We start from the raw sequence: 27,200 nt of genomic DNA on the forward strand, positions 1-27,200 counted from the left end.
ATAAGAAACATTAATGTGTTGAAAATTCCAAATGGTTTGCATAGTCAACTTACACACAGCTTTGACACGCACACTTACCCCACCAGACATTCCACCAGGGTTTTTTTCACAGTCCCCAAATCCAGAACAAATTCAAGAAAGCGTCCAATATTATATAGAGCCATTATTGCATGGAACTGCCTTCTATCTCATATTCCTCAAATGAACAGCAAACCTGGTTTAAAAAATATAGATGACGTAACATCTCAAGGCACAACGCCTCTCCCCTATTTGACCTAGATATTTTGTGTGTATGTATTGATTTGTAGGCTTCAGTATGTGTGCCGTTTAAAAAAAATGATGCAGTTCTGTCCTCAAGCTGTTCTTGTTTATAAATATTCTGTATTATGTCATGTTTCATGTTTTGTGTGGACCTTAGCAAGAGTAGCTGCTGCTTTCGCAACAGCTAATGGGGGTCCTAATAAAATAGAGATTGACTTTATCACTACTTGTTTTTGTAAGAAGTGTTGACATGCCAAATGCACCAAATCACATGCCAAGATGCCTGTTTAAGCTACTAGTTACATGATGTATTGTTTTTCCATATCTCCATCCATGGCTAATTTAGGAAAGGGACAACTTTAGCTAGCCAGCCACCTGAGGACAACAACACAAGATGCAACAAGTCAAGTTGTTTCTGTCAATGAAGTATGCTCTCAATGCGATTGGATAGGAGTGAGGACAAATCCAACTGGCTTCCCCCTTGACACTTTTTTTGGTGTGTCAGGACCATTCACATTTGAGCTCGTTCAGTTCAGCTCGAGACTGATTGGCTATTATTTTACACCTGTTTCTTTTTAAAGAAAGGCCAAATGTTTGCTGGCTTCCGTTACATTCAATGCTAGGGGTGGCAACAATGTCATAGTATTTTGGCCCAGACAGCATCAGATAGATGGCCTACACATACAGAGGGGCTCTTGTGAATGCAAGGAAAATTATGAAACCCAGAGAGACAAAAGATAAATAATTGTATATTTTTTTCTTGGTCATTTTGGGGGGAGGCCGGCTTCCCTTGGCAACCATGAATGCATGCCACTGTCAATAATGCCACGTTCAAAACAACTCGGAATTCTGAATTGGGAAATCTCTGACTTCAGTGCGTTCTCTGGAGAAAAAAATCGCGTTCCGACTAAAAAAATATTTGAAAGTCCATCAAACTCGGAATCCCAAGTCGGAAACTCGGGCATCTTTCTATAGCCCCCGACTTTCCGACCTGAAAATCACCGACGTCATGGTTTGACCTCGTTTTTTCCGAGTTGTCTTGAAAGCACCATTAAAGTAGGCGGTGCAAGTAGTAGAAGGTTCTGGAAGTTCATCGCCAGGACGGGGGTGTTATAAGTTAAACAAGGTCCTTTCTCTCAACGGCCGTCTATTGTAACAGGTAGCTAACCACAATTTAATGGTGTTTTCATTCTGCAAAAAAAATATTGTTCCTAATTGGTATAGTAATAAACTACTAGCTAAGCTACTATCAGTTAGCTAGGTCGTGGATAGCTGGCCAGCTAACGTTAGCCTAGCTAGCTACCAAACCAAGGTAAGTTACCTAGCTGGCTAGCTAACTTAACGTTATCATGTTGGATACGGGAAATTAGCTAGATGGGTCTCGTTTGTTTTGTTAGTAATAATGTAACGTTAGCTAGCCAGCGTTAATGACGTGGCTAACGTTCGACGCTAGCTAGCGCTTCTAGTATTGGCAAAGACCGTAACGTTAACGTGGAACCATGACTTTATATTTCATAGAGAAATAACGCTAATAGTAAAACATTAATGTTAAATTGATACACACCATTTTATAGAGTTCCCATAAGCCCATGTTACAGCGCTTCTTTACAGACAGTAGACTAACGTTCTGTGCTAATTAATGTTAGCTATCTGCGTCTGAGTGAACACCTAACGTTTACCTGTGTGTAAACGGAAGACAAACGCCACATGTGTCACTGAAAAATACTATCCTCTGCAACTGTTAAACCCGGTTAAAACAGTATACAGTAATTGTGTATTTAACATTTGAAATTGATATGAGAGTACAGGGATTTATATTTCTATAACCGTACCGCAATTGAGAATCGATTCACGTTTATTTGGTTGTTTTGGCTTCCAGAGCCCTTTAAACCTAACATAATTTAGTCCAATATTGGGCTCTGTGCAAAACTACTACAGTAAGTATCTCTCTTTATTTAAAGATGATTTCTTGCTGATGAAAGAAGAGCATGTGTTTTGAAAGCCGTATCCCAAGCGATGAATATTGATGCTAAAACACAGCGTCTGGATTGTAGTTCACATAAACTCGTCGTGGGCGAAGCTGACAGCTGAAAACTATGGAGAAAGCAAATGTTTGTTAAAGAGTAGTGATAATATCACATTGCACATTTATTAGTGACAGAATGCATTTTAAAATTCACGCACAGAAATACTTTTGTTTTGACAAAACAATTATTTTATCGATAGGAGTGGGGGGGAAGATACTTGTTGTGCACGTAAATCGGAATTAAGGATAAGAAAGATGACACTTCTATTTCACACCATAGCCTGCCGAATTTGCAAGAGAATTTCTCTTATTTTTGTGGCATGGCGTTTGACTAGACATGTACATTTACAAGCCTGCTAGAGTTGGTGGCATTTGGCCAAGCAATAAATACTGTTGTATGATGGAAGAAGCCTGATCTGGAATGTGAAGCTGTCTGAAGCTGATTTTCTGTAGTTACCCTGAGTAGATCTAGCTTGCTTTGTAGTAGGACACCCCTCTGGTCTGTTAAGCATGCGCTCACAGAAGTCTCACGCTGTTGAGCTTCTGGGTTCAGAAACTCAGATGTTAAGCGCTAACCCCTCATGTTGAAAATAAATGTTGCTATTCACCAACTTTGTTTCTAATGCTATCTGATTGGGATATTTCTATCATGAAGTTGCAGTGGTGGGGAACTTGTCATACCAAAAGTGGTTTCAAATGCAAATAGAATGTCATTAGTGCTGAGCGATTAACTAATTGGCCAACTTCGGTTAAATTATTAGATTTTTTTTTTTTTCTGAGTGCAATGCTCAGTTTCTTTTAGATAAGATCAAGCCCGAACTCTTCCCAACAGGCCAATATTCTACATTAACTGCACTGAACATAATCCATTGAACGCCTAGTTGCTTCGTGTGCTATCTACATGAAAATACACAATCTAAGATTTGATAGTTGGTGTTCAGCAGTCGTAAAGTATGCCATATTTACTTTGAAGAACTACTAAGATAATGATTTTGTAAGACTGCATAGCCCCCCCCCCCAAAAAAAAATCAATCAACATTTTTATAATCTATTTCTGAACCAACCTCAAAGCACATCGCTCAGCACTATATGTCATACAGGAAGAGAAACTGACACTTGTGTGAAATTTTTTTTTCTTCTGCAGACTAATCAACAACAATGGTGAAGGAAACCGGCTTTTATGATATGTTGGGTGTTAAGCCCAATGCCACACCAGATGAGCTGAAAAAGGCTTATCGTAAGCTGGCCTTGAAATACCACCCTGACAAGAACCCTACGGAGGGGGAGAAAGTGAGTGGAAGTATTCAGGAAACCACTTTGCGTCCATGATGGTCAGAGTTTATTTTTGTCGTACCACCTTTATCTTTGTGAGCTGTGTATGTTATAAACAACGTAAAACTCCTATGAATAGGTTCTGATTTATGACTAGTGGTTGAGTGGAGATACGTTATTCATGCCAGTGTAGTAGAGTTAAGAGGTACAGTAAGCTCACTCCACAGCTAGCTTGACATTTCGTAGATGGATCTATACAATTGGTTCCTATTGTATAGCTCAAAAGTTTTTTTCACATTATCGAGCGGGTGGTCACGTGTGTTGGCAAGGTAGAGGACTCTGGTTCAAGCCCAGTCAGAGGCAAGTTCAGAGCGGGAGCGGTGTATGCTAATCCAGCACATTGATGCCAGGTTATTTTTAAGAGATGAATATGGAAAATACATATAATGTTTTTACAGTTGTCAGAAAATTCTAGTAAGTTTAATATTTTTGAGTACTAGTTGAGATTTCTATTAGTAGTTTGCACTCTGAGAATTGATCGTGTTTGGGCCAGTAACCGAAAGGTTGCTTGATTGAATCCCAGAGCTGACAAGGTAAAAATCTGTCGTTCTGCACCTGAGCAAGGCAGTTAACCCACTGTTCCCCGGCCGCCGAAGACGTGGATGTCGATTAAGGCAGCCCCCCGCTCCTCTCTGATTCATAGGTGTTGGGTTAAATGCGGAAGACATTTCAGTTGTACAACTGACTAGGTATCCCCCTTTCATTCAGTTTTTTTCTTCCCAGTTTAAGCAGATATCTCAGGCATATGAGGTGCTGTCAGACTCCCAGAAGAGAGAGGTGTACGACCGGGGAGGGGAGAAGGCAATAAAAGGAGGGGGCAGCGGAGGTGGCGGAGGTTTTGGATCCCCCATGGACATCTTTGACATGTTCTTTGGAGGAGGTGGCCGACTGCACCGGGAGAGAAGAGGTAAAAACCAAATGAAGTACAGAGACAAATATTACTTTCCACAGAAGACTTCAAATTCTGGCCTTTGTTTTCTGTGGTTCTTCTTAACTTCTCTAAAGCTAATGCTTTGCCCCAATGTGCTCTCAACCTAGGAAAGAATGTGGTTCATCAGCTCACAGTCTCTTTGGAAGACCTCTTCAATGGCGCCACGAGGAAACTTGCTGTCCAGAAGAATGTTATTTGCGAGCGATGTGAAGGTGCTACGTTACTACACATGTTACATTGTTGGTTAACATTGGTCTTGATCAGTCCCTTATTAAAAGGGATGGATGAAAATGACCAGTGTGGTAACCCTAAAGTCATCAGGTTGAATAGCCCTGTGTGTTCATGCATGGATTGATGTCATTTTAAAAAATTTTACGTTATTACATTATGAAAAATTAACTGTTAGAGGTAAATGCCTCGGCTAGGGTAAAACATTTTTAAGATTATCATCGTACAATGCCCAAACTGTATTATTTGGTTCCATTTTTGTTGCTCTGACTATAAAATGCATACATAGATGTTCTTTCTTACTCCAAGTACATTTATACAGCGCATCATTAATCCACAGAATCGCTATCTGTTGACTAGTGGTTCTGTTTAACAGTGATGTAATGAGTTACTGCTGCAAATGACTGGGGTGATGTGGACTGACATGGCTATGGTTTGGGGTAGGTCGCGGGGGAAGGAAGGGTGCGGTGGAGATGTGCATGTCCTGTCACGGCACGGGCATGCAGGTGCGCCTCCACCAGCTGGGGCCGGGCATGGTGCAGCAGGTGTCCACCGTGTGCGGGGGTTGCCAGGGCCAGGGCCAGCGCATCAGCCACAAGGACCGCTGCAAGGCCTGCAGTGGACGGAAGATTCTGCGGCAGAAAAAGATCCTGGAGGTCCACATTGGCAAAGGTGAGGTGGTTGATTAGTTGTCCATCAATTTAAGTCTTTCCACAGCTCACAATTGACAAACATATTATAGTTAATATATACAATAAATTAAAATGTTCTACCCTGAATTTTTTTTTTTTTGCTCTAACGTCCAACAGTTCTTTGACTCCTTTGATTTGTGTGGAGTACAAATTGTCAAGAGCATAGACTCTGCCTAAATTGTTCACTATGTTTGTGTAGCGACGTGGGGGGGTTGGGGGTGGGTTAAGCATGTTGACACGGGATGGCCTTGGGCCCTGTTGACACCGTTACCTGACAGACCAAGCTGCCTGTGGATGGGAATGCTAGCCGAGTGACTGCCAATTTAACAGGTAAAAGTGTGAAGATTTTCTTTCTCCATTTTGAGGATGTAGGAGGTTTTAGATGTTTGTCCATTTAACCAGATTTTTGGATGTCTGTTATGTGATGTAACCTACATTTTCTTCACTTCTGGTCCTGGAGAGTTACACAGCTAATACATCTGATTCATGTAGTCAAAATCTTGATTAGTTGGATCTAGAGGTCGACCGATTATGATTTTTCAACGTCGATACCGATTATTGGAGGACCCAAAAAAGCTGCATTTTTTTTATTTATTTGTAATAATGACAATTACAACACTATTGAATTAACTTATTTGAACTTAATATAATGTAATTTAGCCTCAAATAAATAATAAAACATGTTCAATTTGGTTTAAATAATGCAAAAACAAAGTGTTGGAGAAGTAAAAGTGCAACATGTGCCTTGTAAAAAAACTAGCGTTTGAGTTCCTTGCTCAGAACATGAGAACATATGAAAGTTGGTGGTTCCTTTTAACATGAGACTTCAATATTCCAAGTTAAGAGGTTTGAGGTTGTGGTTAATAGTATTTATAGGGCTATTTCTCTCTACCATTTGTATTTCATATACCTTTGACTATTGGATGTTCTTATAGACACTTTAGTATTGCCAGTATAGCTTTCCATTCCTTGGCTCAAACCAGGAACACATCGACAACAGCCACCCTCGAAGCAGCGTTACCCATGCAGAGCAAGGGGAATAACTACTCCAAGTCTCAGAGCGAGTGACGTTTGAAAATGCTGATAGCGCGCACCCCGCTAACTAGCTAGCCATTTCACGTCGGTTACACCAGCCATTAGGCTGATAGGCTTGAAGTCATAAACAGCGCTGTGCTTGCGAAGAGCTGCTGGCAAATGCACGAAAGTGCTGTTTGAATGAATGCTTACGAGCCTGCTGCTGCCTACCATTGCTCAGACTGTTCTATCAAATCATAGACTTAGTTATAACATAACACACAGAAATATGAGCCATTTGGTCATTATTATGGTAAAATCTGGAAACTATCATTTCGAAAACAAAACATTTATTTCAGTGAAATACGGAACTGTTCGGTATTTTATCTAACGGGTGGCATCCCTAAGTCGAAATATTCCTGTTACATTGTACAACCTTCAATGTTATGTCATAATTACGTAATATTCTGGCAAATTAGTTCGCAATGAGCCAGGCTGCCCAAACTGTTGCATATACCCTGATTGCGTGCAATGAACGCAAGAGAAATGACACAATTTCACCTGGTTAATATTGCCTGGATTTCTTTTAGCTAAATATGCAGGTTTAAAAATATATACTTCTGTGTATTGATTTTAAGAAAGGCATTGTTTATGGTTAGGTACAGTTGTGCAACGATAGTTTCTTTTTTCCCGCAAATGCGCTTTTTACCTTTCTGGGATATGTGGGATGGTAGCGTCCCACTTTGCCAAAATGCAGAGCGCCAAATTCAAATAAATTCCTATAAAAATCAAACTTTCATGAAATCACAATTTGCAAGATAGCAAATTTAAAGCTGCACGTGTTGTGAATCCAGCCAACATGTCAGATTTCATAAAGGATTTTCGGCGAAAGCAAACGATGCTATTATCTGAGGATAGCACCATAGTAAACAAAAGAGAACATATTTCAACCTTGCATGCGCGACACAAAACGCAGAAATTAAAAATGTAAATCATGCCTTATCTTTGACGAGCTTCTTCTGTTGGCACTCCAATGTGTCCCATAAATTGTCCTTTTGTTCTATTAATTCCGTCCATATATATCCAAAATATCCATTTATTTGGTGCGTTTGATCCAGAAAAACACCGGTTCCAACTTGCTCAACATGACTACAAAATATCTCAAGTTACCTGTAAAATTTGCCAAAACATTTCAAACTACTTTTGCAATACAACTTTAGGTATTTTTTTACGTAAATAATCGATAAAATTGAAGACGGGATGATCTGTGTTCAATACAGGAAGACAACAAACTGACACTAGCTTTCTGGTCATGCGCCTCTATCAAACAGTACACATGAAGTGACAAGACTGGTGACATCCAGTGGAAGCGGTAGGAACTGCAATCAAGTCCCTTAGAAATCTCGATTCCCAATAAACTCATTTGGAAAGAGTGACAACAACAACAAATTCTGAATGGTTTGTCCTCGGTTTCGCCTGCAACATAAATTCTGTTATACTCAAAGACGTGATTCAAACAGTTTTAGAAACTTCAGAGTGTTTTGTATCCAAATCTACTACTAATATGCTTATCTTCTGGGCCTGAGTAGCAGGCAGTTTTACTCTGGGCACCTTATTCATCCAAGCTACTCAATACTGCCCCCCCCTCCCCCCAGCCATAAGAAAAACCTGTCTCATCCCCCTCATCTACACTGATTTTGAAGTGGATTTAGCATCTGACATCAATAAGGGATCATAATTTTCACCTGGTCAGTTTGTTACGGAAATGTAGACCGTTTTGTCCACTGTGTATGCATGCAGTGCTTTCGGAAGGTGTTCAGACCCCTTGACTTTTTGTTACGTTACAGCCTTATTCTAAGATGGACTAAATTAAACATTTTCCTAAATCTGCACACAATACCACATAATGACAAAGCGGATACACATTTTTAGATTTGTCTTTATTTTTAATATATTTTGGGGGAAAAAAATACTATTTACCTAACTATTCAGAATCTTTGCTATGAGACTTTAAGCTCAGGTACATCCTGTTTCCATTGATCATCCTTGATGTTTCTTCAACTTCATTGGAGTCCACCTGGGGTAAATTCAATTGATTGGACATGATTTGGAAAGGATCACACCTGTCTATATAAGGCCCATAGTTGACAGTGCATGTCAGAGCAAAAACCAAGCCATGAGGTCGACGGAATTGTCTGTAGAGCTCCGAGACAGGATTGTGTCCTGCAACAAGTTTCTATCCAGAAGGAGGGTATTTTCTTGCTCCCCGCGAATCTGTTTTGAAAAAGAACCCCTTTATTTTCTACAAAATGTTGTGGCTGCTGTTTTCGCATGTAGACACTGGTATTGTGCTGGAGATGATTGATAAAGGGTGGAATTGCCCATTTAATAAAAAAATAATAATAATGCTCACTCAGCAAGATCACTAGGTGTAACCTTGAGTTACTAAAGCCTTTGTGAATTTATCCAATGGACAGCCATAGTGAAATCCCTATACTGAAGCAAACTGTAGTGTTATTTTACCTGAAATGCACAAGGTCCTCTACTCCACCAATTAATCCACACACAATGGTCAACCAAATCGTTTTTCGTCATCTCTCTTCCTTCTAGGCTTTCTCTTCTTGACTTTATATTGCGATTGGCAACTTTCATAAATTAGGTGCATCTGGTTGCCAAGGGATAAAATAGAAGTCAGTTCTATTTGTGACGCAGATCGCGCTGCAAGTCCTGCCTCTCCCATCTCCTCATTGGTTTATAGAAGTTGGTACCCACGTGCCATCTCCTCCTTGGTTATACCGACGTGGGTGACTAAAAAACGTTTGTTTTGTGCTTAATGGGATTGAGATCCGGGCTCTTTCCTGGCCATGGCAGAACACTGACATTCCTGTCTTGTAGGAAATCACGCACAGAACGAGCAGTATGGCTGGTGGTATTGTCATGCTGGAGGGTCATGTCAGGATGAGCCTGCAAGAAGGGTACAACATGAGGGAGGAGGATGTCTTCCCTGTAACGCACAGTGTTGAGATTGAGCTGGTTGTCATTGCAGGCAGTCAGATGATGCTGTGACACACCGCCCCAGACCATGACGGACCATCCACCTCCAAATCGATCCCGCTCCAGAGTACAGGCCTCGGTGTAACGCTCATTCCTTTGACGATAAACGCAAATCCGACCATCACCCCTTGTGAGACAAAACCGCGACTCGTAAGTGAAGAGCACTTTTTGCCAGTCCTGTCTGGTCCAGCGACGGTGGGTTTGTTCGGTGAGGCAGGTCCTTGTCCGGAGAGGACCTGCCTTACAACAGTTCTACAAGCCCTCAGTCCAGCCTCTCTCAGCCTATTGCGGACAGTCTGAGCACTGGAGGGATTGTGTGTTCCTGGTGAAACTTGGGCAGTTGTTGTTGCCATCCTGTACCTGTCCCGCAGTTGTGATGTTCTGATGTACCGATCCTGTGCAGGTGTTCTTACACGTGGTCTGCCACTGCAAGGACGATCAGCTCTCTGTCCTGTCTCCCTGTAGTGCTGTTTTAGGCGTCTCACAGTACGGACATTGCAATTTATTGCCCTGGCCACATCTGCAGTCCTCATGTCTCCTTGCAACATGCTTAAGGCACGTTCACGCAGATGACAGGGCGTCTTTCTTTTGGTGTTTTTCAGAGTCGGTAGAAAGGCCTCTTTAGTGTCCTAAGTTTTCATAACTGTGACCTTAATTGCCTACCATCTGTAAGCTGTTAGTGTCTTAACGACCGTTCCACAGTTCATTGTTTATGGTTCATTGAACAAGCATGGGAAACAGTGTTTAAACCGTTTACAATGAAGATCTGAGGTTATTTGGATTTTTATGAATTTATCTTTGGTCCTGAAAAAGGGACTTTTCTTTTTTTTTTTTGAGTTTATGAATTTGGTACCCTGGAGTGTTTCTTGAATTCTACAAATGCTTTGACAAGAATGGAAATGAACTGAACTGGATATAATTTCTGTAACTAAATTTAATGCGACTAGTACTAATGGATCACATCTCTGGACCAGGATAGCATGGATCTGGTTACCAAACGCTCTAGGATCCAAATCATCTAGGGATATGTGAATGTGCCCTAAATGTTCCCCATGGCATGGTTGCGTGTGAACGCCATTACCAGAATTCTGATCAGTCTTTTCTTAATGCAGTTAAATTCGGGCCAGTTGAGTTAAATTAATCCTAAATTGTTGCAGGTATGAAGGATGGGCAGAAGCTAGTTTTCCACGGGGAGGGAGATCAGGAGCCAGGACTAGAGCCTGGTGACATCATCATTGTCCTGGATCAGAGAGTCCATCCCGTCTTCACCAGGTAAAAGATTAAACCTCTCATGCCAGTTCTTATTCACTACCTACCTCTCTACCCTATGTCTATATCACATTGTCTGATTGGACCAACAAATGTGTTTGTGCACATATTTGGCAGTTCCACATGAGACCTTTTATATTCTTCAGTATTGTATTGGTCTGTATTCTGTACTAGCCTATAGACTCCTTTCTGTGTTTGCAAACATTGCTTTTGAGGGCGACGCACGGAAGTTGGTGGGAGTTGTTATAGAAGGCCAGCAAAAAAAAGGCTCTTTACATGTTGCTTATGAGTGCTTTTCACACTACTTTTGGATTTTAATTGGGTTTTAAGGCTCGTATGAATGTCCTGCTTAATGCAAATCAACAGCATTATAAGTAAACATTTCAACCAGTAAAATGGCTCTTTGGCTAGTTTTTGCTACAGCCTATATCAATGAGCGTTCGCATTCTAGCTAAAAACTGTTATTTAGCAAAAATCAAAACCAAATATAATCTTAGCAACTGTTCACGCAATAATGAAAATATCATTGTAAACGTATGAGAACCCAAAAAGGTAATAAAAGTTGTATGTTACTGTGTGACATCAGTGTGTCGTGTACTGGAAAAAGGTCTATATCTAGGCTTGTAGCAAAATGAAAATTTGGCCAATTTCAAGAACTGAATGAATTTTCAGCAACAAAAAAATCCCCATTTGAGAGCCAGTCACTTCTCAGTTCTTGATTTTCACTTCCTGAATTGAAATGCAATTGATTGCAGTCCGGTTGGTATTGACTGTGCTCTATTCTACAGGCAAGGGGACAATCTGATCATGACTATGGAGCTGCAGCTGGTGGAGGCCCTGTGTGGTTTCCAGAAGCCTTGTCAAACTCTGGACAACCGAAGCCTCCTCATCACCTGCCACCCAGGTACACTTCCTAGATTATTTCACTTAACAGAAACCTTGTACAACATTGTGCAATTATTGTGGTGTTGCACGGTATACTGGTACCATCGTAACGGTATCTAAATGTCATGATACTTATACCATAGTACCGTTTCATATGATGCTACCAAATTTGTCGGTCCTACCAATCTAAAGAACCTGCTGGCGCCTGTCATAAAAATTTAAGCAACAGCAACTAGGCTCTTGTATGTTCAATGTCCACTTCACTTTCATGCGCATCTCTCGTGTGGCAGCTGTGATCAGCCAGCCATCACCTACTTCTCTCTGTCCACTCTTTCTGTGAATCTATTCCTCCATCAGTTTTAAAAATATAGGTTAGTGGTGATAGCGAGCGGGTACACAGACCCTGACTCTTCTGTTACATTTGGTACATTGGAGCATTTTATTGCCTGGTATAACCAAGAGCACAGGCTAGTCTAAGTAGACTTTGCACGTGCAAGTTTGCGGTCATGCAGCCTCTGAGTGACCGGAAATGCGCAACTTAATGACAGGCATTTTTGCAGCATTACAGCCAAGAAAACGGCGTGTCTCTAGCTCAAATGGTTAAAGATATGACCCATATTACCAACGCTACTTTTTTTTTTTCCTGCATTTTGCGCGCATTTGATATGAGTTCACAACCATGTTGTGGGCCATTTTAAACTAATCCCGGGTCGTTAATTATTGGTTTGATAACAAAAAAAACATTAATGTTGCCTAGCTAGCTAACAACCTGCTCACTTGACAGTACAGTGGTTCCTCCTTCACAAATTACGAGCTTACACCGCAGTAGGTACCCAGCATCACGGCTTCATTGCTCCAGACCACCAAGGAGGAGTTAGTGCACTCATTATGGTCCCAAGGTTTTTATAGGACCAATCATATCAAGTGGTTCCAATGACGAATTTGACGCGAGCCACCAGTTCCTGGTGACTTTCTTCAGCAAAGATGGCTGACAAAACAATACAGCGGAAGCTAATTTAAGTAATTAGAATGTCATAACAGGTCAAGCAAAAAAATTTACAATTGAGAGGAAATGTTAGTTAATGTAGACAATTGTACATGTTTTTTTTTGTCAGTTATTTCATGAAAATCGTTATTTGGCAAGTTATTTTTCTCAGTATTATCCAAAACCAGGTGTATCAAAAGCCATTCTATGAATGATGCTGTGTCTGCATGCATGTATGTATTACAATTATACACCGCTCTTGGGACATCAATGATTACACGTTGTAACTATGCAATAGACTAGAAACATGATTTAAGTGAAGGCTGATTTTGTCATTCATATATACAGGATAAAAAAACAGTACATCCTGCCAGCACGCCCACAAGCGATCCCTGAATTCGAACCAAGGACTGTAGTAAAGCCTCTTGCACCAAGATGCAGTGCCTTAGAGAGCCAAGAACAACACAGGTACAGTGCCTTGCGAAAGTATTCGGCCCCCTTGAACTTTGCGACCTTTTTCCACATTTCAGGCTTCAAACAAAGATATAAAACTGTATTTTTTTTGTGAAGAATCAACAACAAGTGGGACACAATCATGAAGTGGAACGACATTTATTGGATATTTCAAACTTTTTTAAACAAATCAAAAACTGAAAAATTGGGCGTGCAAAATTATTCAGCCCCCTTAAGTTAATACTTTGTAGCGCCACCTTTTGCTGCGATTACAGCTGTAAGTCGCTTGGGGTATGTCTCTATCAGTTTTGTACATCGAGAGACTGACATTTTTTCCCATTCCTCCTTGCAAAACAGCTCGAGCTCAGTGAGGTTGGATGGAGAGCATTTGTGAACAGCAGTTTTCAGTTCTTTCCACAGATTCTCGATTGGATTCAGGTCTGGACTTTGACTTGGCCATTCTAACACCTGGATATGTTTATTTTTGAACCATTCCATTGTAGATTTTGCTTTATGTTTTGGATCATTGTCTTGTTGGAAGACAAATCTCCGTCCCAGTCTCAGGTCTTTTGCAGACTCCATCAGGTTTTCTTCCAGAATGGTCCTGTATTTGGCTCCATCCATCTTCCCATCAATTTTAACCATCTTCCCTGTCCCTGCTGAAGAAAAGCAGGCCCAAACCATGATGCTGCCACCACCATGTTTGACAGTGGGGATGGTGTGTTCAGCTGTGTTGCTTTTACGCCAAACATAACGTTTTGCATTGTTGCCAAAAAGTTCAATTTTGGTTTCATCTGACCAGAGCACCTTCTTCCACATGTTTGGTGTGTCTCCCAGGTGGCTTGTGGCAAACTTTAAACTACACTTTTTATGGATATCTTTAAGAAATGGCTTTCTTCTTGCCACTCTTCCATAAAGGCCAGATTTGTGCAATATACAACTGATTGTTGTCCTATGGACAGAGTCTCCCACCTCAGCTGTAGATCTCTGCAGTTCATCCAGAGTGATCATGGGCCTCTTGGCTGCATCTCTGATCAGTCTTCTCCTTGTATGAGCTGAAAGTTTAGAGGGACGACCAGGTCTTGGTAGATTTGCAGTGGTCTGATACTCCTTCCATTTCAATATTATCGCTTGCACAGTGCTCCTTGGGATGTTTAAAGCTTGGGAAATCTTTTTGTATCCAAATCCGGCTTTAAACTTCTTCACAACAGTATCTCGGACCTGCCTGGTGTGTTCCTTGTTCTTCATGATGCTCTCTGCGCTTTTGACGGACCTCTGAGACTATCACAGTGCAGGTGCATTTATACGGAGACTTGATTACACACAGGTGGATTGTATTTATCATCATTAGTCATTTAGGTCAACATTGGATCATTCAGAGATCCTCACTGAACTTCTGGAGAGAGTTTGCTGCACTGAAAGTAAAGGGGCTGAATAATTTTGCACCCCCAATTTTTCAGTTTTTGATTTGTTCAAAAAGTTTGAAATATCCAATAAATGTCGTTCCACTTCATGATTGTGTCCCACTTGTTGTTGATTCTTCACAAAAAAATACAGTTTTATATCTTTGTTTGAAGCCTGAAATGTGGCAAAAGGTCGCAAAGTTCAAGGGGGCCGAATACTTTCGCAAGGCACTGTACCTGTGTGTTGTTCTTGGCTCTCTAAGGCACTGCATCTTGGTGCAAGAGGCTTTACTACAGTCCTTGGTTCGAATTCAGGGCGGCGCACAATTGGCCCATAGTCATCTGGGTTTGCCGGGGTAAGCCTTCATTGTAAATAAGAATTTGTTCTTACCTGACTTGCCTAGTTAAATAAAGGTTCAATTTAAACTGGCGACAACTGCAGTGCAATCAATATTAGGTGAACAGTGACTGGTGCTAAAAATACAACTAACTTGTTATGCAAGTGTTACACACCAACAGATGGCGAGAACCTACACCAGACAAGCAATTCATTTCAACAATGTTCATTTTAATTTGACTTTACAAACAAGAGGGCTTAATTGGAGTCTTTCTTCGAAGCCTAAACCTATATAAAATAGTAGTAAAAAAATAAAATAATAGGCCTACTTACAATTACAACCGGTCTCCCGTCCGCACAACACAGGGATTCTTTAGCTAAATAGCCCAGTACTGTACTGCCAACCATCACTTTGTACAGCGCCTGTTAATTTGTCATTGAATCACAGCCTACTTCACCAAACTGGTGATTTAACAAGCACATTCGTGAAAAAAGCGCTGTCGTTGTACCAATGCGTACCTAAGCATAAACATCAATGCCTTTCTTAAAATCAAATCACAAGTATATGATTTTAAACTTGCATATTTAGTTAATATTTCCTGGAAACATTTCTTTTAACTAGGGATATTGTCACTTTTCTTGCATTCTGTGCAAGCAAAGTCGGGGCATAGTCAGCAGTTTACGCCGCCTGGCTCGTTGCGAACTGTGTGAACCATTTCTTCCTAACAAAGACCGTAATTAATTTGACCATTTTTCATAATTATGACATAACATTGAAGGTTGTGCAATGTAACAGCAATATTTAGACTTATGGATGCCACCCGTTAGATAAAATATGGAACGGTTCCGTATTTCACTGAAAGAATAAAAGTTTTGTTTTTGAAATGATAGTTTCTGGATTTACCTTATTAATGATCTAAGGCTCATTTCTGTGTTATTATATTACAATTAAGTCTATGATTTGATAGAGCAGTCTGAGCGGTGGTAGACAGCAGCAGGCTCATAAGCATTCATTCAAACAGCACTTTCGTGCATTTGCCAGCAGCTCTTCGCTGTGCTTCAAGCATTGTGCTGTTTGACTTCAAGCCTATCAACTCCCGAGATTAGGCTGGCAATACTAAAGTACCTATTAGAACATCCAATAGTCAAAGGTATATGAAATACAAATGGTATAGAGATAAATAGTCCTATAATAACTACACCCTAAAACTTCTTACCTGGGAATATTGAAGACTCATGTCGACCGATTATGATTTATTGGACCAAAATAGCCGATACCGGTTAATCAGACTTTTTTTTTTTTTTGTAATAATGACAATTACAACAATACTGAATTAACACTAACTTAATATAAAACATCAATATCAATTTAGCCTCAAATAAATAATCACATGTTCAATTTGGTTTAAATAATGCAAAAACAAAGTGTTGGAGAAGAAAGTAATATGTGCCATGTAAAAAAGCTAACATTTAAGTTCCTTGCTCAGAACATGAGAACATATGAAAGTTGGTGGTTCCTTTTAACATGAGACTTAAGAGGTTTTAGAGGTCTTAGGTTGTAGTTAATATAGTATTTATAGGACTATTTCTCTCTCTACTATTAGTATTTCATATACCTTTGACTATTGGATGTTCTTATAGGCACTATAGCATTGCCAGTGTAACAGTATAGCTTCCGTCCCCCGCCTCACCCCTACCTGGGCTCGAACCAGGAACACATCGACAACAGCCACACTCGAAGCATCGTTACCCATCGCTACGAATAACTACTCCAAATCTAAAAGCGAGTGACGTTTGAAACCGTATTAGCGCACACCCAGCTAACTAGCTAGCCATTTCACATTGGTTACACCAGCCATTAGGCTGATAGGCTTGAAGTCATAAACAGCGCTGTGCTTGTGACGAGCTGCTGGCAAAACGCACGAAAGTGCTGTTTGAATGAATTATTACGGGCCTGCTGCTGCTCAGACTGCTCTATAAAATCAGACTTGATTATAACATAACACACAAATACGAGCCTTTGGTCATTAATATGATAGAATCTGGAAACTATCATTTCGAAAACAAAACGTTTATTTCAGTGAAATACGGAACCGTTCGGTATTTTATCTAACTGGTGGCATCCCTAAGTCTAAATATTCTTGTTATATTTGCACAACCTTCAATGTTATGTCATAATTACGTAAAATTCTGGCAAATTAGTTCGCAATGAGCCAGGCAGCCCAAACTGTTGCATATACCCTGATTCTGCGTGCAATGAACACAAGAGAAATGACACAATTTCACCTGGTTAATATTGCCTGCTAAACTGGATTAGTAGTTATAACTAGTAATTATGATTGATTTGTTTTTTTATGAGAAGTTTAATGCTAGCTAGCAATTTACCTTGGCTTCTACTGCGTTCGCGTAACAGGCAGGCTGCTCGTGGAGTGCAATGGTTAGAGCGTTGGACTAGCAACCCCCGAGCTGACAAGGTGAAAATCTGTCATTCTGCCCCTGAACAAGGCAGTTCACCCACAGTTCCTAGGCAGTCATTGAAAATAAGAATGTGTTCTTAACTGACTTGCCTAGTTAAATAAAAGGTATATAAAAAATAATCGGAAATCGGCGCCCAAAAATACCGATTTCCGATTGCCGATTTCCTAATTAATCGGCCATTCCGATTAATCGGTCGACCTCTATATCAAATGCAGATGTTTATATTAACTACATTTTAGTCGCACTTCCACCCAGCTCCACGACCACAGGTAAAACCTTGCTGAGACAAATATATTCATCATATCGTCAATTTCTCTAGCCAAACATCTTGATGGCCTTTGCCTGTCAGCTTGGCAGAGTTATGGGAAAATGTTTTCAGTTGATGCCGAACAAGTTCGATCAGGTTTAACCTCTTGAACCTCTGGGGGCAGTATTTCATTTTTGGATGAAAAACGTTCCTGTTTTAAGCGCAATATTTTGTCACGAATAGATGCTCGACTATGCATATAATTGACAGCTTTGGAAAGAAAACACTGACGTTTCCAAATCTGCAAAGATATTGTCTGAGTGCCCCAGAACTGAGGCTACAGGCGAAACCAAGATAAAACTTCAAACAGGAAATGAGCAAAATTTCTGAGGCGCTGTTTTCCATTGTCTCCTTATATGGCTGTGAATGCGACAGGAATGAGCTTACACTTTCTGCCGTTTCCCCAAGGTGTCGGCAGCATTGTGACGTATTTGTAGGCATATCATTGGAAGATTGACCATAAGAGACTACATTTACCAGGTGTCCCGCCTGGTGTCCTGCGTCGAAATTGGTGCGCAAACGCCAGGTGCAACTATTTTTCCATTTGATAGAGGAGAAACCAGACTTCCACGAATGTTATATCATCGAAGAGATATGTGAAAAACACCTTGAGGATTGATTCTAAACAACGTTTTCCATGTTTCAGTCGATATTATGGAGTTAATTTGGAAAAAAGTTCGGCGTTTTGATGACTGAATTTTTGGTAGCCAAACGTGATGTACAAAACGGAGCGATTTCTAATACACAAAGAATCTTTTTGGAAAAACTGAACATTTGCTATCTGAGAGTCTCCTTATTGAAAACATCCGAAGTTCTTCAAAGGTAAATGATTTTATTTGAATGCTTTTCTTGTTTTTGTGAAAATGTTGCCCGCTCAATGCTACGCTAAATGCTACGCTAGCTATCAATACTGTTACACAAATGCTTGTTTTGCTATGGTTGAAAAGCATATTTTGAAAATCTGAGATGACAGTGTTGTTAACAAAAGGCTAAGCTTCAGAGCTAGCATATTTATTTCATTTCATTTGCGATTTTCATGAATAGTTAACGTTGCGTTATGGTAATGAGCTTAAGGCTATAAATAGGATCCCGGATCCGGGTTTGCTCGTCGCAACTGGTTAAATCAGGAGACCTACATGTAGAGATGAGAAATACTTTTAGATATACTGTAGGCCTACCGAAGGTGTTGTAGGTCTTTATTTTTATTTAACCTTAAAGGTCTACTTACTCTGCTGGCGTTTTGACCCAATTTATGCCCTCATTTGAAATGCAAATCCTGGCGGCATTGTGTGTTTGGTCAAAAAATAAATGTAGTCTAACAGCTAAAATTAGTACAATAATAGAAATATACATGTAAATAGGCCTAAACGTAACACAATATTGCTATAATCCTACCTTGAAAGAAACAATATGTACCCAGAAACACCTTTGTGACATAGGGTCCAGCATATCGCTTTATGATTTCTTCATCAATGAAATGTCGAGCCATGATACCTGAAAAAGGAGGCAACGGAATTATTGTGGAACAAATAACGGTCCGTCAGGGGTAGGCTGCAATATTTTATGTGACTTTTGCTTTGTAAATGGTCAAACTTACCATCAAATATAGGCCTGGTCCCTGGTGAAAAATTGCCCCCCACACATGGAGTTTGAGCAGATGCTCGGGACTCTGCTTACTTGATCTTCCTCCTTTTTTTTTCTTTGTCAGATGAATCATTGGGTCGAAACTACAGTACAAAACAAGCGAACACACATGGTTAATGTTCTGATAATTAAAAGTAAATATGAAACATTTCTTACAGCGCCTTTCTAGAAGTCCGCAAGTTTCTTCAACTGTGACTAATTAGAGCGACGTTGATGAGGTGCCATGATGCCAGCAGATTAGTTTGCCTTTGTCGATCGCGCATCCTCTTCATGAATATAAGCAAAAGTTTTTTTTATCATTTTTTTTATCACGAGGGACATAAACAATAACTAGTAATGCTGCATACTCAAAAAATATTGCTATAAATTGCTGAGGTGTAGTTACTTTTTTATTTTACCTTTTAACTAGGCAAGTCAGTTAAGAACACATTCTTATTTTCAATGACTGCCTAGGAACAGTAGGTTAACTGCCTTGTTCAGGGACAGAAGGACAGATTTTTACGTTATCTCAGGGATTCGATCTTGAAACCTTTCAGTTACTAGTCCAACGCTCTAACCACTAGGTTACCTGCTGCCCCAAAAGAGAACAAAATTATAAAAGTTTGAAAATATGAAATATTTTGACGTAGTTTTGACAACTCTGAAATGAGGCTTGAAATGACTTGTTTCTAAATATAGTGTAATCAATTTATAAAATGCCTAACTATGAAATTTCTCCTTCCTTATAACTGTAAAATGGGGCGCCTGAGTGGCGCAGCAGTCTAAGGCACCATCTCTGCTAGAGGCGTCACCTAAAGACACCCTGGTTCGAATCCAGGCTGTATCACCACCGGCCGTGATGGGGAGTTCTATAGGGCGGCGCGCAATTGGCTCAGCATCGTCCGGATTTGGTCACTGTAGGCCGTCATTGTAAATAAGATTTTGTTCTTAACTGACTTGCCTAGAATAAAATAAATACACATTTGTATATTTAGTGTTAGAATGTAGAAAATATGTAAAGGTCTCTCTTGATCAAAATGTCTGCCCCCATCGCTGTGAACGTCTGGCTAGGAACTCGCCTTTCATCTCATATTAATCTTGTCTGTCTGACTGTTTTTTGTTTAAAATCTCTTAAAATATTTTTTTTACCTTCGCAGGGGAATTGATCAAACCTGGTGACAAGAAGTGTGTCATGAATGAGGGGATGCCCATGCACCGCCGGCCGTTTGAAAAGGGACGCCTCATTATCCTCTTTTCGGTATGTTCTGTGAAACACATCTTTCAATGTGTTCCACCATTCAGGACTTGATACTGTAGTTCAATATCTATCTTTGTATTTATTCTGAACAAAAATATAAACACAACATATAAAGTGTTGGTCCCATGTTTCATGAGCTGAAATAAAAGTTCCCAGAGATGTTCCTAATGCACAAAAAGCTTGATTCTCACATGTGCACAAATGTGTTCACATTCCTGTTAGTGAGCATTTCTCCTTTGCCATGATCATCCATCCATCCATCCTGACAGGTGTGACATATCAAGAAGCCTGATCATTACACAGGTGCACCTTGTGCTGGGCACAATATAAGGCCACTAAAATATGCAGTTTTGTCACAACACAATGCCACAGATTGGCATGGTGACTGCAGGGATGTCCACCAAAGCTGTTGCCAGAGAATTGAAAGTTATTTTCTCTCCATAAGCCACCCCCAACGTCATCGTAGAGTGTGGCAGTACTTCTGACTGGCCTAACAACCGCAGACCAGGTGTAACCACGCCAGCCCAGGACCACCTCATCTGGCTTCTTCACATGCGGGATCGTCTGATAACAGCCACCCGGACAGCTGATGAAACTGGTTTTGCACAACTGAAGAATTTCTGCACACACTGTCAGAAACCATCTCGGGGAAGCTCATTTGCATGCTTGTCGTTCTCACCGGGGTCTTGACCTGACTGCAGTTCGACGTCGTAACTGACTTCAGTGGGCAAATGTTCACCTTCAATCACCACTGGCACGCTGGAGATATGTGCTCTTCACAGATGAATCCTGGTTTCAACTGTTCCGGGCAGATGGCAGATAGTGTGTATGTGTTGTGTGGGCAAGGGGTTTGTGGTGGCAGTAGGGTTATGGGATGTGAAGTCGTAAGCTACGTACAACGAACACAATTGCATTTTATCGTTCACAATTCCGGCGCCGACAAAGATGGCCGCCTCGCTTCGCGTTCCTAGGAAAGTATGCAGTTTTTTGTTTTTTTTTACGTGTTATTTCTTACATTGGTACCCCAGGTCATCTTAGGTTTCATTACATACAGTCGAAGAACTACTGAATATAAGAGCAGCGTCAACTCACCATCAGTACGACCAAGAATGACTTTCGCGAAGCGGATCCTGTGTTCTGCCTTTCACCCAGGACAACGGAATGGATCCCAGCCGGCGACCCAAAAAACAACTTTGTAAAAGGGGGAAACGAAGCGGTCTTCTGGTCAGACTCTGGAGACGGGCACATCGTGCACCACTCCCTAGCATTCTTCTCGCAAATGTCCAGTCTCTTGACAAGGGTGATGAAATCCGAGCAAGGGTAGCATTCCAGAGGGACATCAGAGACTGTAATATTCTTTGCTTCACGGAAACATGGCTCACTGGAGAGACGCTATCGGAGTCGGTGCAGCCAGCTGGTTTCTCCACGCATCGCGCCGACAAACAAACATCTTTCTGGTAAGAAGAGGGGCGGGGGCGTATGCTTTATGGTGAACGAGACGTGGTGTGGCCACAACATACAGGAACTCAAGTCCTTCTGTTCACCTGATTTTTAGAATTCCTCACAATCAAATGTCGACCGCATTATCTACGAAGGGAATTCTCTTCGATTATAATCACGGCCGTATATATTCCACCCCCAAAGCAGACACATCGATGGCTCTGAACAAACTTTATTTGACTCTTTGCAAACTGGAATCCATTTATCCAGAGGCTGCATTCATTGTAGCTATGGGATTTTAACAAGGCTAATCTGAAAACAAGACTCCCTAAATTGTATCAGCATATCGATTGCGCAACCAGGGCTGGAAAAACCTTGGATCATTGCTATTCTAACTTCCGCGACGCATAAGGCCCTGCCCCGCTCTCCTTTCGGAAAAGCTGACCACGACTCCATTTTGTTGATCCCTGCCTACAGACAGCGCGGGAGCTTCTTGTTTTAGTTTCTGAGGTCTGTTCAACGCTGGTCCGACCAATCTGATTCCACACTCCAAGACTGCTTCCATCACGTGGACTGGGATATGTTTCGTATTGCGTCAATCAACAACATTGACGAATACGCTGATTCGGTGAGCGAGTTCATTAGAACGTGCGTTGAAGATGTCGTTCCCATAGCAACGATTAAAACATTCCCAAACCAGAAACCGTGGATTGATGGCAGCATTCGCGTGAAACTGAAAGCGCAAACCACTGCTTTTAATCAGGGCAAGGTGACCGGAAACATGACCGAATACAAACAGTGTAACTATTCCCTCCGCAAGGCAATCAAACAAGCTAAGCGTCAGTATAGAGACAAAGTAGAATCTCAATTCAACGGCTCAGATACAAGAGGTATGTGGCAGGGTCTACAGTCAATCACGGATTACAAAAAGAAAACCAGCCCCGTCACGGACCAGGATGTCTTGCTCCCAGGCAGACTAAATAACTTTTTTGCCCGCTTTGAGGACAATACAGTGCCACTGACACGGCCTGCAACCAAAACATGTGGACTCTCCTTCACTGCAGCCGACGTGAGGAAAACATTTAAACGTGTTAACCCTCGCAAGGCTGCAGGCCCAGACGGCATCCCCAGCTGCGCCCTCAGAGCACTGGCTGGTGTGTTTACGGACATATTCAATCAATCCCTATACCAGTCTGCTGTTCCCACATGCTTCAAGAGGGCCACCATTGTTCCTGTTCCCAAGAAAGCTAAGGTAACAGAGCTAAACGACTACCGCCCAGTAGCACTCACTTCCGTCATCATGAAGTGCTTTGAGAGACTAGTCAAGGACCATATCACCTCCACCCTACCTGACACCCTAGACCCACTCCAATTTGCTTACCGCCCAAATAGGTCCACAGACGATGCAATCTCAACCACACTGCCCTAACCCATCTGGACAAGAGGAATACCTATGTGAGAATGCTGTTCATCGACTACAGCTCGGCATTTAACAACATAGTGCCCTCCAAGCTCGTCATCAAGCTCGAGACCCCGGGTCTCGACCCCCCCCCCCCCCCCTTGCAACTGGGTACTGGACTTCCTGACGGGCCGCTCCCAGGTGGTGAGGGTAGGTAACAGCATCTCCACCCCGCTGATCCTCAGCACTGGGGCCCCACAAGGGTGCGTTTTGAGCCCTCTCCTGTACTCCCTGTTCACCCACGACTGCGTGGCCACGCACGCCTCCAACTCAATCATCAAGTTTGCGGACGACACAACAGTGGTAGGCTTGATTACCAACAACGACGAGACTGCCTACAGGGAGGAGGTGAGGGCCCTCGGAGTGTGGTGTCAGGAAAATAACCTCACACTCAACGTCAACAAAACTAAGGAGATGATTGTGGACTTCAGGAAACAGCAGAGGGAACACCCCCCTATCCACATCGATGGAACAGTAGTGGAGAGGGTAGTAAGTTTTAAGTTCCATCGGCGTACACATCAGACACACTGAATTGGTCCACCCACACAGACAGCATCGTGAAGAAGGCGCTCAGGAGGCTGAAGAAATTCGGCTTGTCACCAAAAGCACTCACAAACTTCTACAGATGCACAATCGAGAGCATCCTGTCGGGCTGTATCACCGCCTGGTACGGCAACTGCTCCGCCCACAACCGTAAGGCTCTCCAGAGGGTAGTGAGGTCTGCACAACGCATCACCGGGGGCAAACTACCTGCCCTCCAGGACACCTACACCACCCAATGTCACAGGAAGGCCATAAAGATCATCAAGGACAACAACCACCTGAGCCACTGCCTGTTCACCCCGCTATCATCCAGAAGGCGAGGTCAGTACAGGTGCATCAAAGCAGGGACCGAGAGACTGAAAAACAGCTTCTATCTCAAGGCCATTAGACTGTTAAACAGCCACCACTAACATTGAGTGGCTGCTGCCAACACACTGACTCAACTCCAGCCACTTTAATAATGGGAATTGATGGGAAATGATGTAAAATATATCACTAGCCACTTTAAACAATGCTACCTAATATAATGTTTACATACCCTACATTATTCATCTCATATGTGTATATACTGTACTCTATCATCTACTGCATCTTTATGTAATACATGTATCACTAGCCACTTTGTTTACATACTCATCTCATATGTATATACTGTACTCGATACCATCTACTGCATCTTGCCTATGCCGCTCTGTACCATCACTCATTCATATATCTTTATGTGCATATTCTTTATCCCCTTACACTTGTGTCTATAAGGTAGTAGTTTTGGAATTGTTAGCTAGATTACTTGTTGGTTATTACTGCATTGTCGGAACTAGAAGCACAAGCATTTCGCTACACTCGCATTAACATCTGCTAACCATGTGTATGTGACAAATAAAATTTGATTTGAATTTGAATGCACAGAGATACTGTGAGATCCTGAGGCCCATTGTCCTGCCATTAATTTGCCGCAATCACCTCATGTTTCAGCATGATAATGCATTGCCCCATGTTGCAAGAATTTGTACACAATTCCTGAAAGCTGAAAATGTCCGTTCTTCCATGGCCTGCATACTCACCGGACAAGTCACACATTGAGCATATTTGAATGCTCCGGATCAACGTTTACGACAGCGCGTTCCAGTTCCTGCCAACATCCACCAACTTCACACAGCCATTGAAGAGGAGTGGGACTACATTCCACAGCCTGATCAACTGTATGCGGAGATGTCATGCGGCAAGTGGTGGTCACACCAGATACTGACTGGTTTTCTGATCCACGCCCCTACTTTAAAAAATACAAGTAAAGTTATTTGTATTTTCAGTCATGTGAAATTCTATATTTCTATGGACTGATTTCCTTATGAAATGTAACTCAGTAAAATCTTTGAAATTGTTGCGTTCATATTTTTGTGCCGTGTGAATATATTGGGAAATGGTGTCCTAATTCGCCCGCGACCCCCCCCACAGGACTGCGCACAATTGGCCCGGCGCCGTCCGGGGGAGGATTTGGACGGTGGGGCTTGCCTTGGCTCATCGTGTCCTACTCCTTGCGCTTGCAAGCTGACTCCGGGCAGTCAAACGGTGTTTCCTCCGACACATTGGTGTGGCTGACATTTGGGTCAAGCAAACAGTGTGATAAGTAGGCGGCCAGGGGGGACATATTTTGGAGGACGCATGACTCGACCTTCACTTCTCCCAATCACATTGAGGAGTTGCAGAGATAGCCAAGGGACCTAATTCAGGGAGAAAACAGGGTCTGGTTAGTATTGGGATGGGAGACCATCTGGGAATACCAGGTGCCATAAGCTAAAAAAAAAAAATTAAGAAGTAAATGGTGTCATTCATTCCCTCAGTTAAAATGTATTAAATTGCTTGACTAACTACTGCTGCAGACTACTGCTGTTTTATTAAACCTTGTGGCCATTTTGTAGTATAACTTTTATTGTGATTATGTAATTGACACAAGTCTGCACTGTGTAACTCAACGTGGTTGCTCTACTGTTTCAGTTGGTTCTTAATTTCATTACATTTTTTAAAGAAAAAGTTACGACGTAGAAATTAAACCCATTTTCTTTTTGCCTAAGGTGGTATTCCCCGAGGCCAACTTCCTCCCCAAGCACAAGCTGAAGGAGCTAGAGCACTACCTTCCTGCCAAGAGGGAAGCGGAGCAGCCTGAGAGCATGGACGATGACCTCTACATATACACCGACCTGGAGGACTGCGACCCGGCCAGAGTAAGACGCAGCCAATACCATTACATGGAAGAGGATGACAACCCGTCTGCTGGCGGGGTCCAGTGCCAGACCTCATAAGACCCCATCACATCACTCCAACCTCAAACCAGCCCCCTCTGGAAACGTGCACAAACCGCATCTTACATTTTATTCTCTTAACATACAATGCTCACTGTGGTGCCGAAGCGGTCCTTTGGGCTGGATACCCGGATCTACGTTCCAAGGTGACTTGGCTGTCTTTTAGTTGGATCGTGTGCCTGAGTGGAGGAAATGGATTTCTGGTTAAGTTCCTTAGATGACCAGAAATGAAGATTCTGAGATTTTGGAAGCGCTATGGATGCTGTCACTGACATTTTTTTTTAAAATATATATATATATATATATGTGTTTGATTTTTATGGTGTTTTGATTTGTAAATTAGCAGGTTTTGAGCACCCTCTGTCTGCTTTGATGTCACGGTTAGTACCGTTTGGGATTTTGTGGTGTCCAAAATTCACGAGAGAAGATAGTTGGAAGCTATAATTCATGTTGCCAAATTGAATCCTCACAGCGAAGAACCATAGGCCTATTTCCATTTTAGAATAAATGTTTTTGTATACCACATCAGCATAGTTTAGAAGATACTTGCCAATTATTACATCAATGTTTTTGTTTAATTAATTTTTAATGATATAATGATATGTTATCTACATTTCATAATGCATATTGACCTTTTTGTGGTTCTTCATCTGTAGGATTCAATTGAATCCTAGCTGCTGTAATATGGTATACTTCGTTATGTTCAACTGATGATGAAAAAAGTTATTTACCCCATTTTTACTATCAAGAGTTGTCTGTTTAATTCCTCCATTCTTCATGGGAATTAGTCAAACTAAATAAACTTTCCATAGACCTCTCAAGAGGTTCTGCTACTGGTATCTGTGCTGTGACTGTCATAATTGTCTTGGGATTAAAATAAACTTTTTGGCTAGTCTTCTACTGCCAAGTTGACATGATTAAA

At 41.6% G+C, this 27,200-nt stretch overlaps 1 protein-coding gene across 1 annotated transcript; it reads left to right on the forward strand.

Annotated features, from left to right (window-relative positions):
• The first annotated feature begins 867 nt into the window (after nt 1-867).
• On the forward strand, nt 868-27,200 carry LOC110534269 (dnaJ homolog subfamily A member 1). Its single transcript, XM_021619027.3, has 9 exons — nt 868-1,420; nt 3,432-3,577; nt 4,343-4,526; nt 4,658-4,762; nt 5,223-5,450; nt 10,696-10,810; nt 11,596-11,711; nt 20,436-20,536; nt 26,051-27,200. Exons 2-9 carry the CDS (start codon nt 3,446-3,448, stop codon nt 26,276-26,278), a joined length of 1,209 nt encoding a protein of 402 aa, XP_021474702.3. The 5' UTR covers nt 868-1,420; nt 3,432-3,445; the 3' UTR covers nt 26,279-27,200.

This window comes from Oncorhynchus mykiss, chromosome 10 (assembly GCF_057628025.1).
Source record: "Oncorhynchus mykiss isolate SJ-2025 chromosome 10, ASM5762802v1, whole genome shotgun sequence".
Classification (NCBI taxonomy): Eukaryota; Metazoa; Chordata; class Actinopteri; order Salmoniformes; family Salmonidae; genus Oncorhynchus; species Oncorhynchus mykiss.

Bases quoted from the DNA above. Each gene is read 5' to 3' on its own strand.
- LOC110534269 (XM_021619027.3), top strand. From the start codon at position 3,446: ATGGTGAAGGAAACCGGCTTTTATGATATGTTGGGTGTTAAGCCCAAT. The intron at 3,578-4,342 runs GTGAGTGGAAGT...TTTTCTTCCCAG, and splicing joins ACCCTACGGAGGGGGAGAAA to TTTAAGCAGATATCTCAGGC. The intron at 10,811-11,595 runs GTAAAAGATTAA...TCTATTCTACAG, and splicing joins GTCCATCCCGTCTTCACCAG to GCAAGGGGACAATCTGATCA.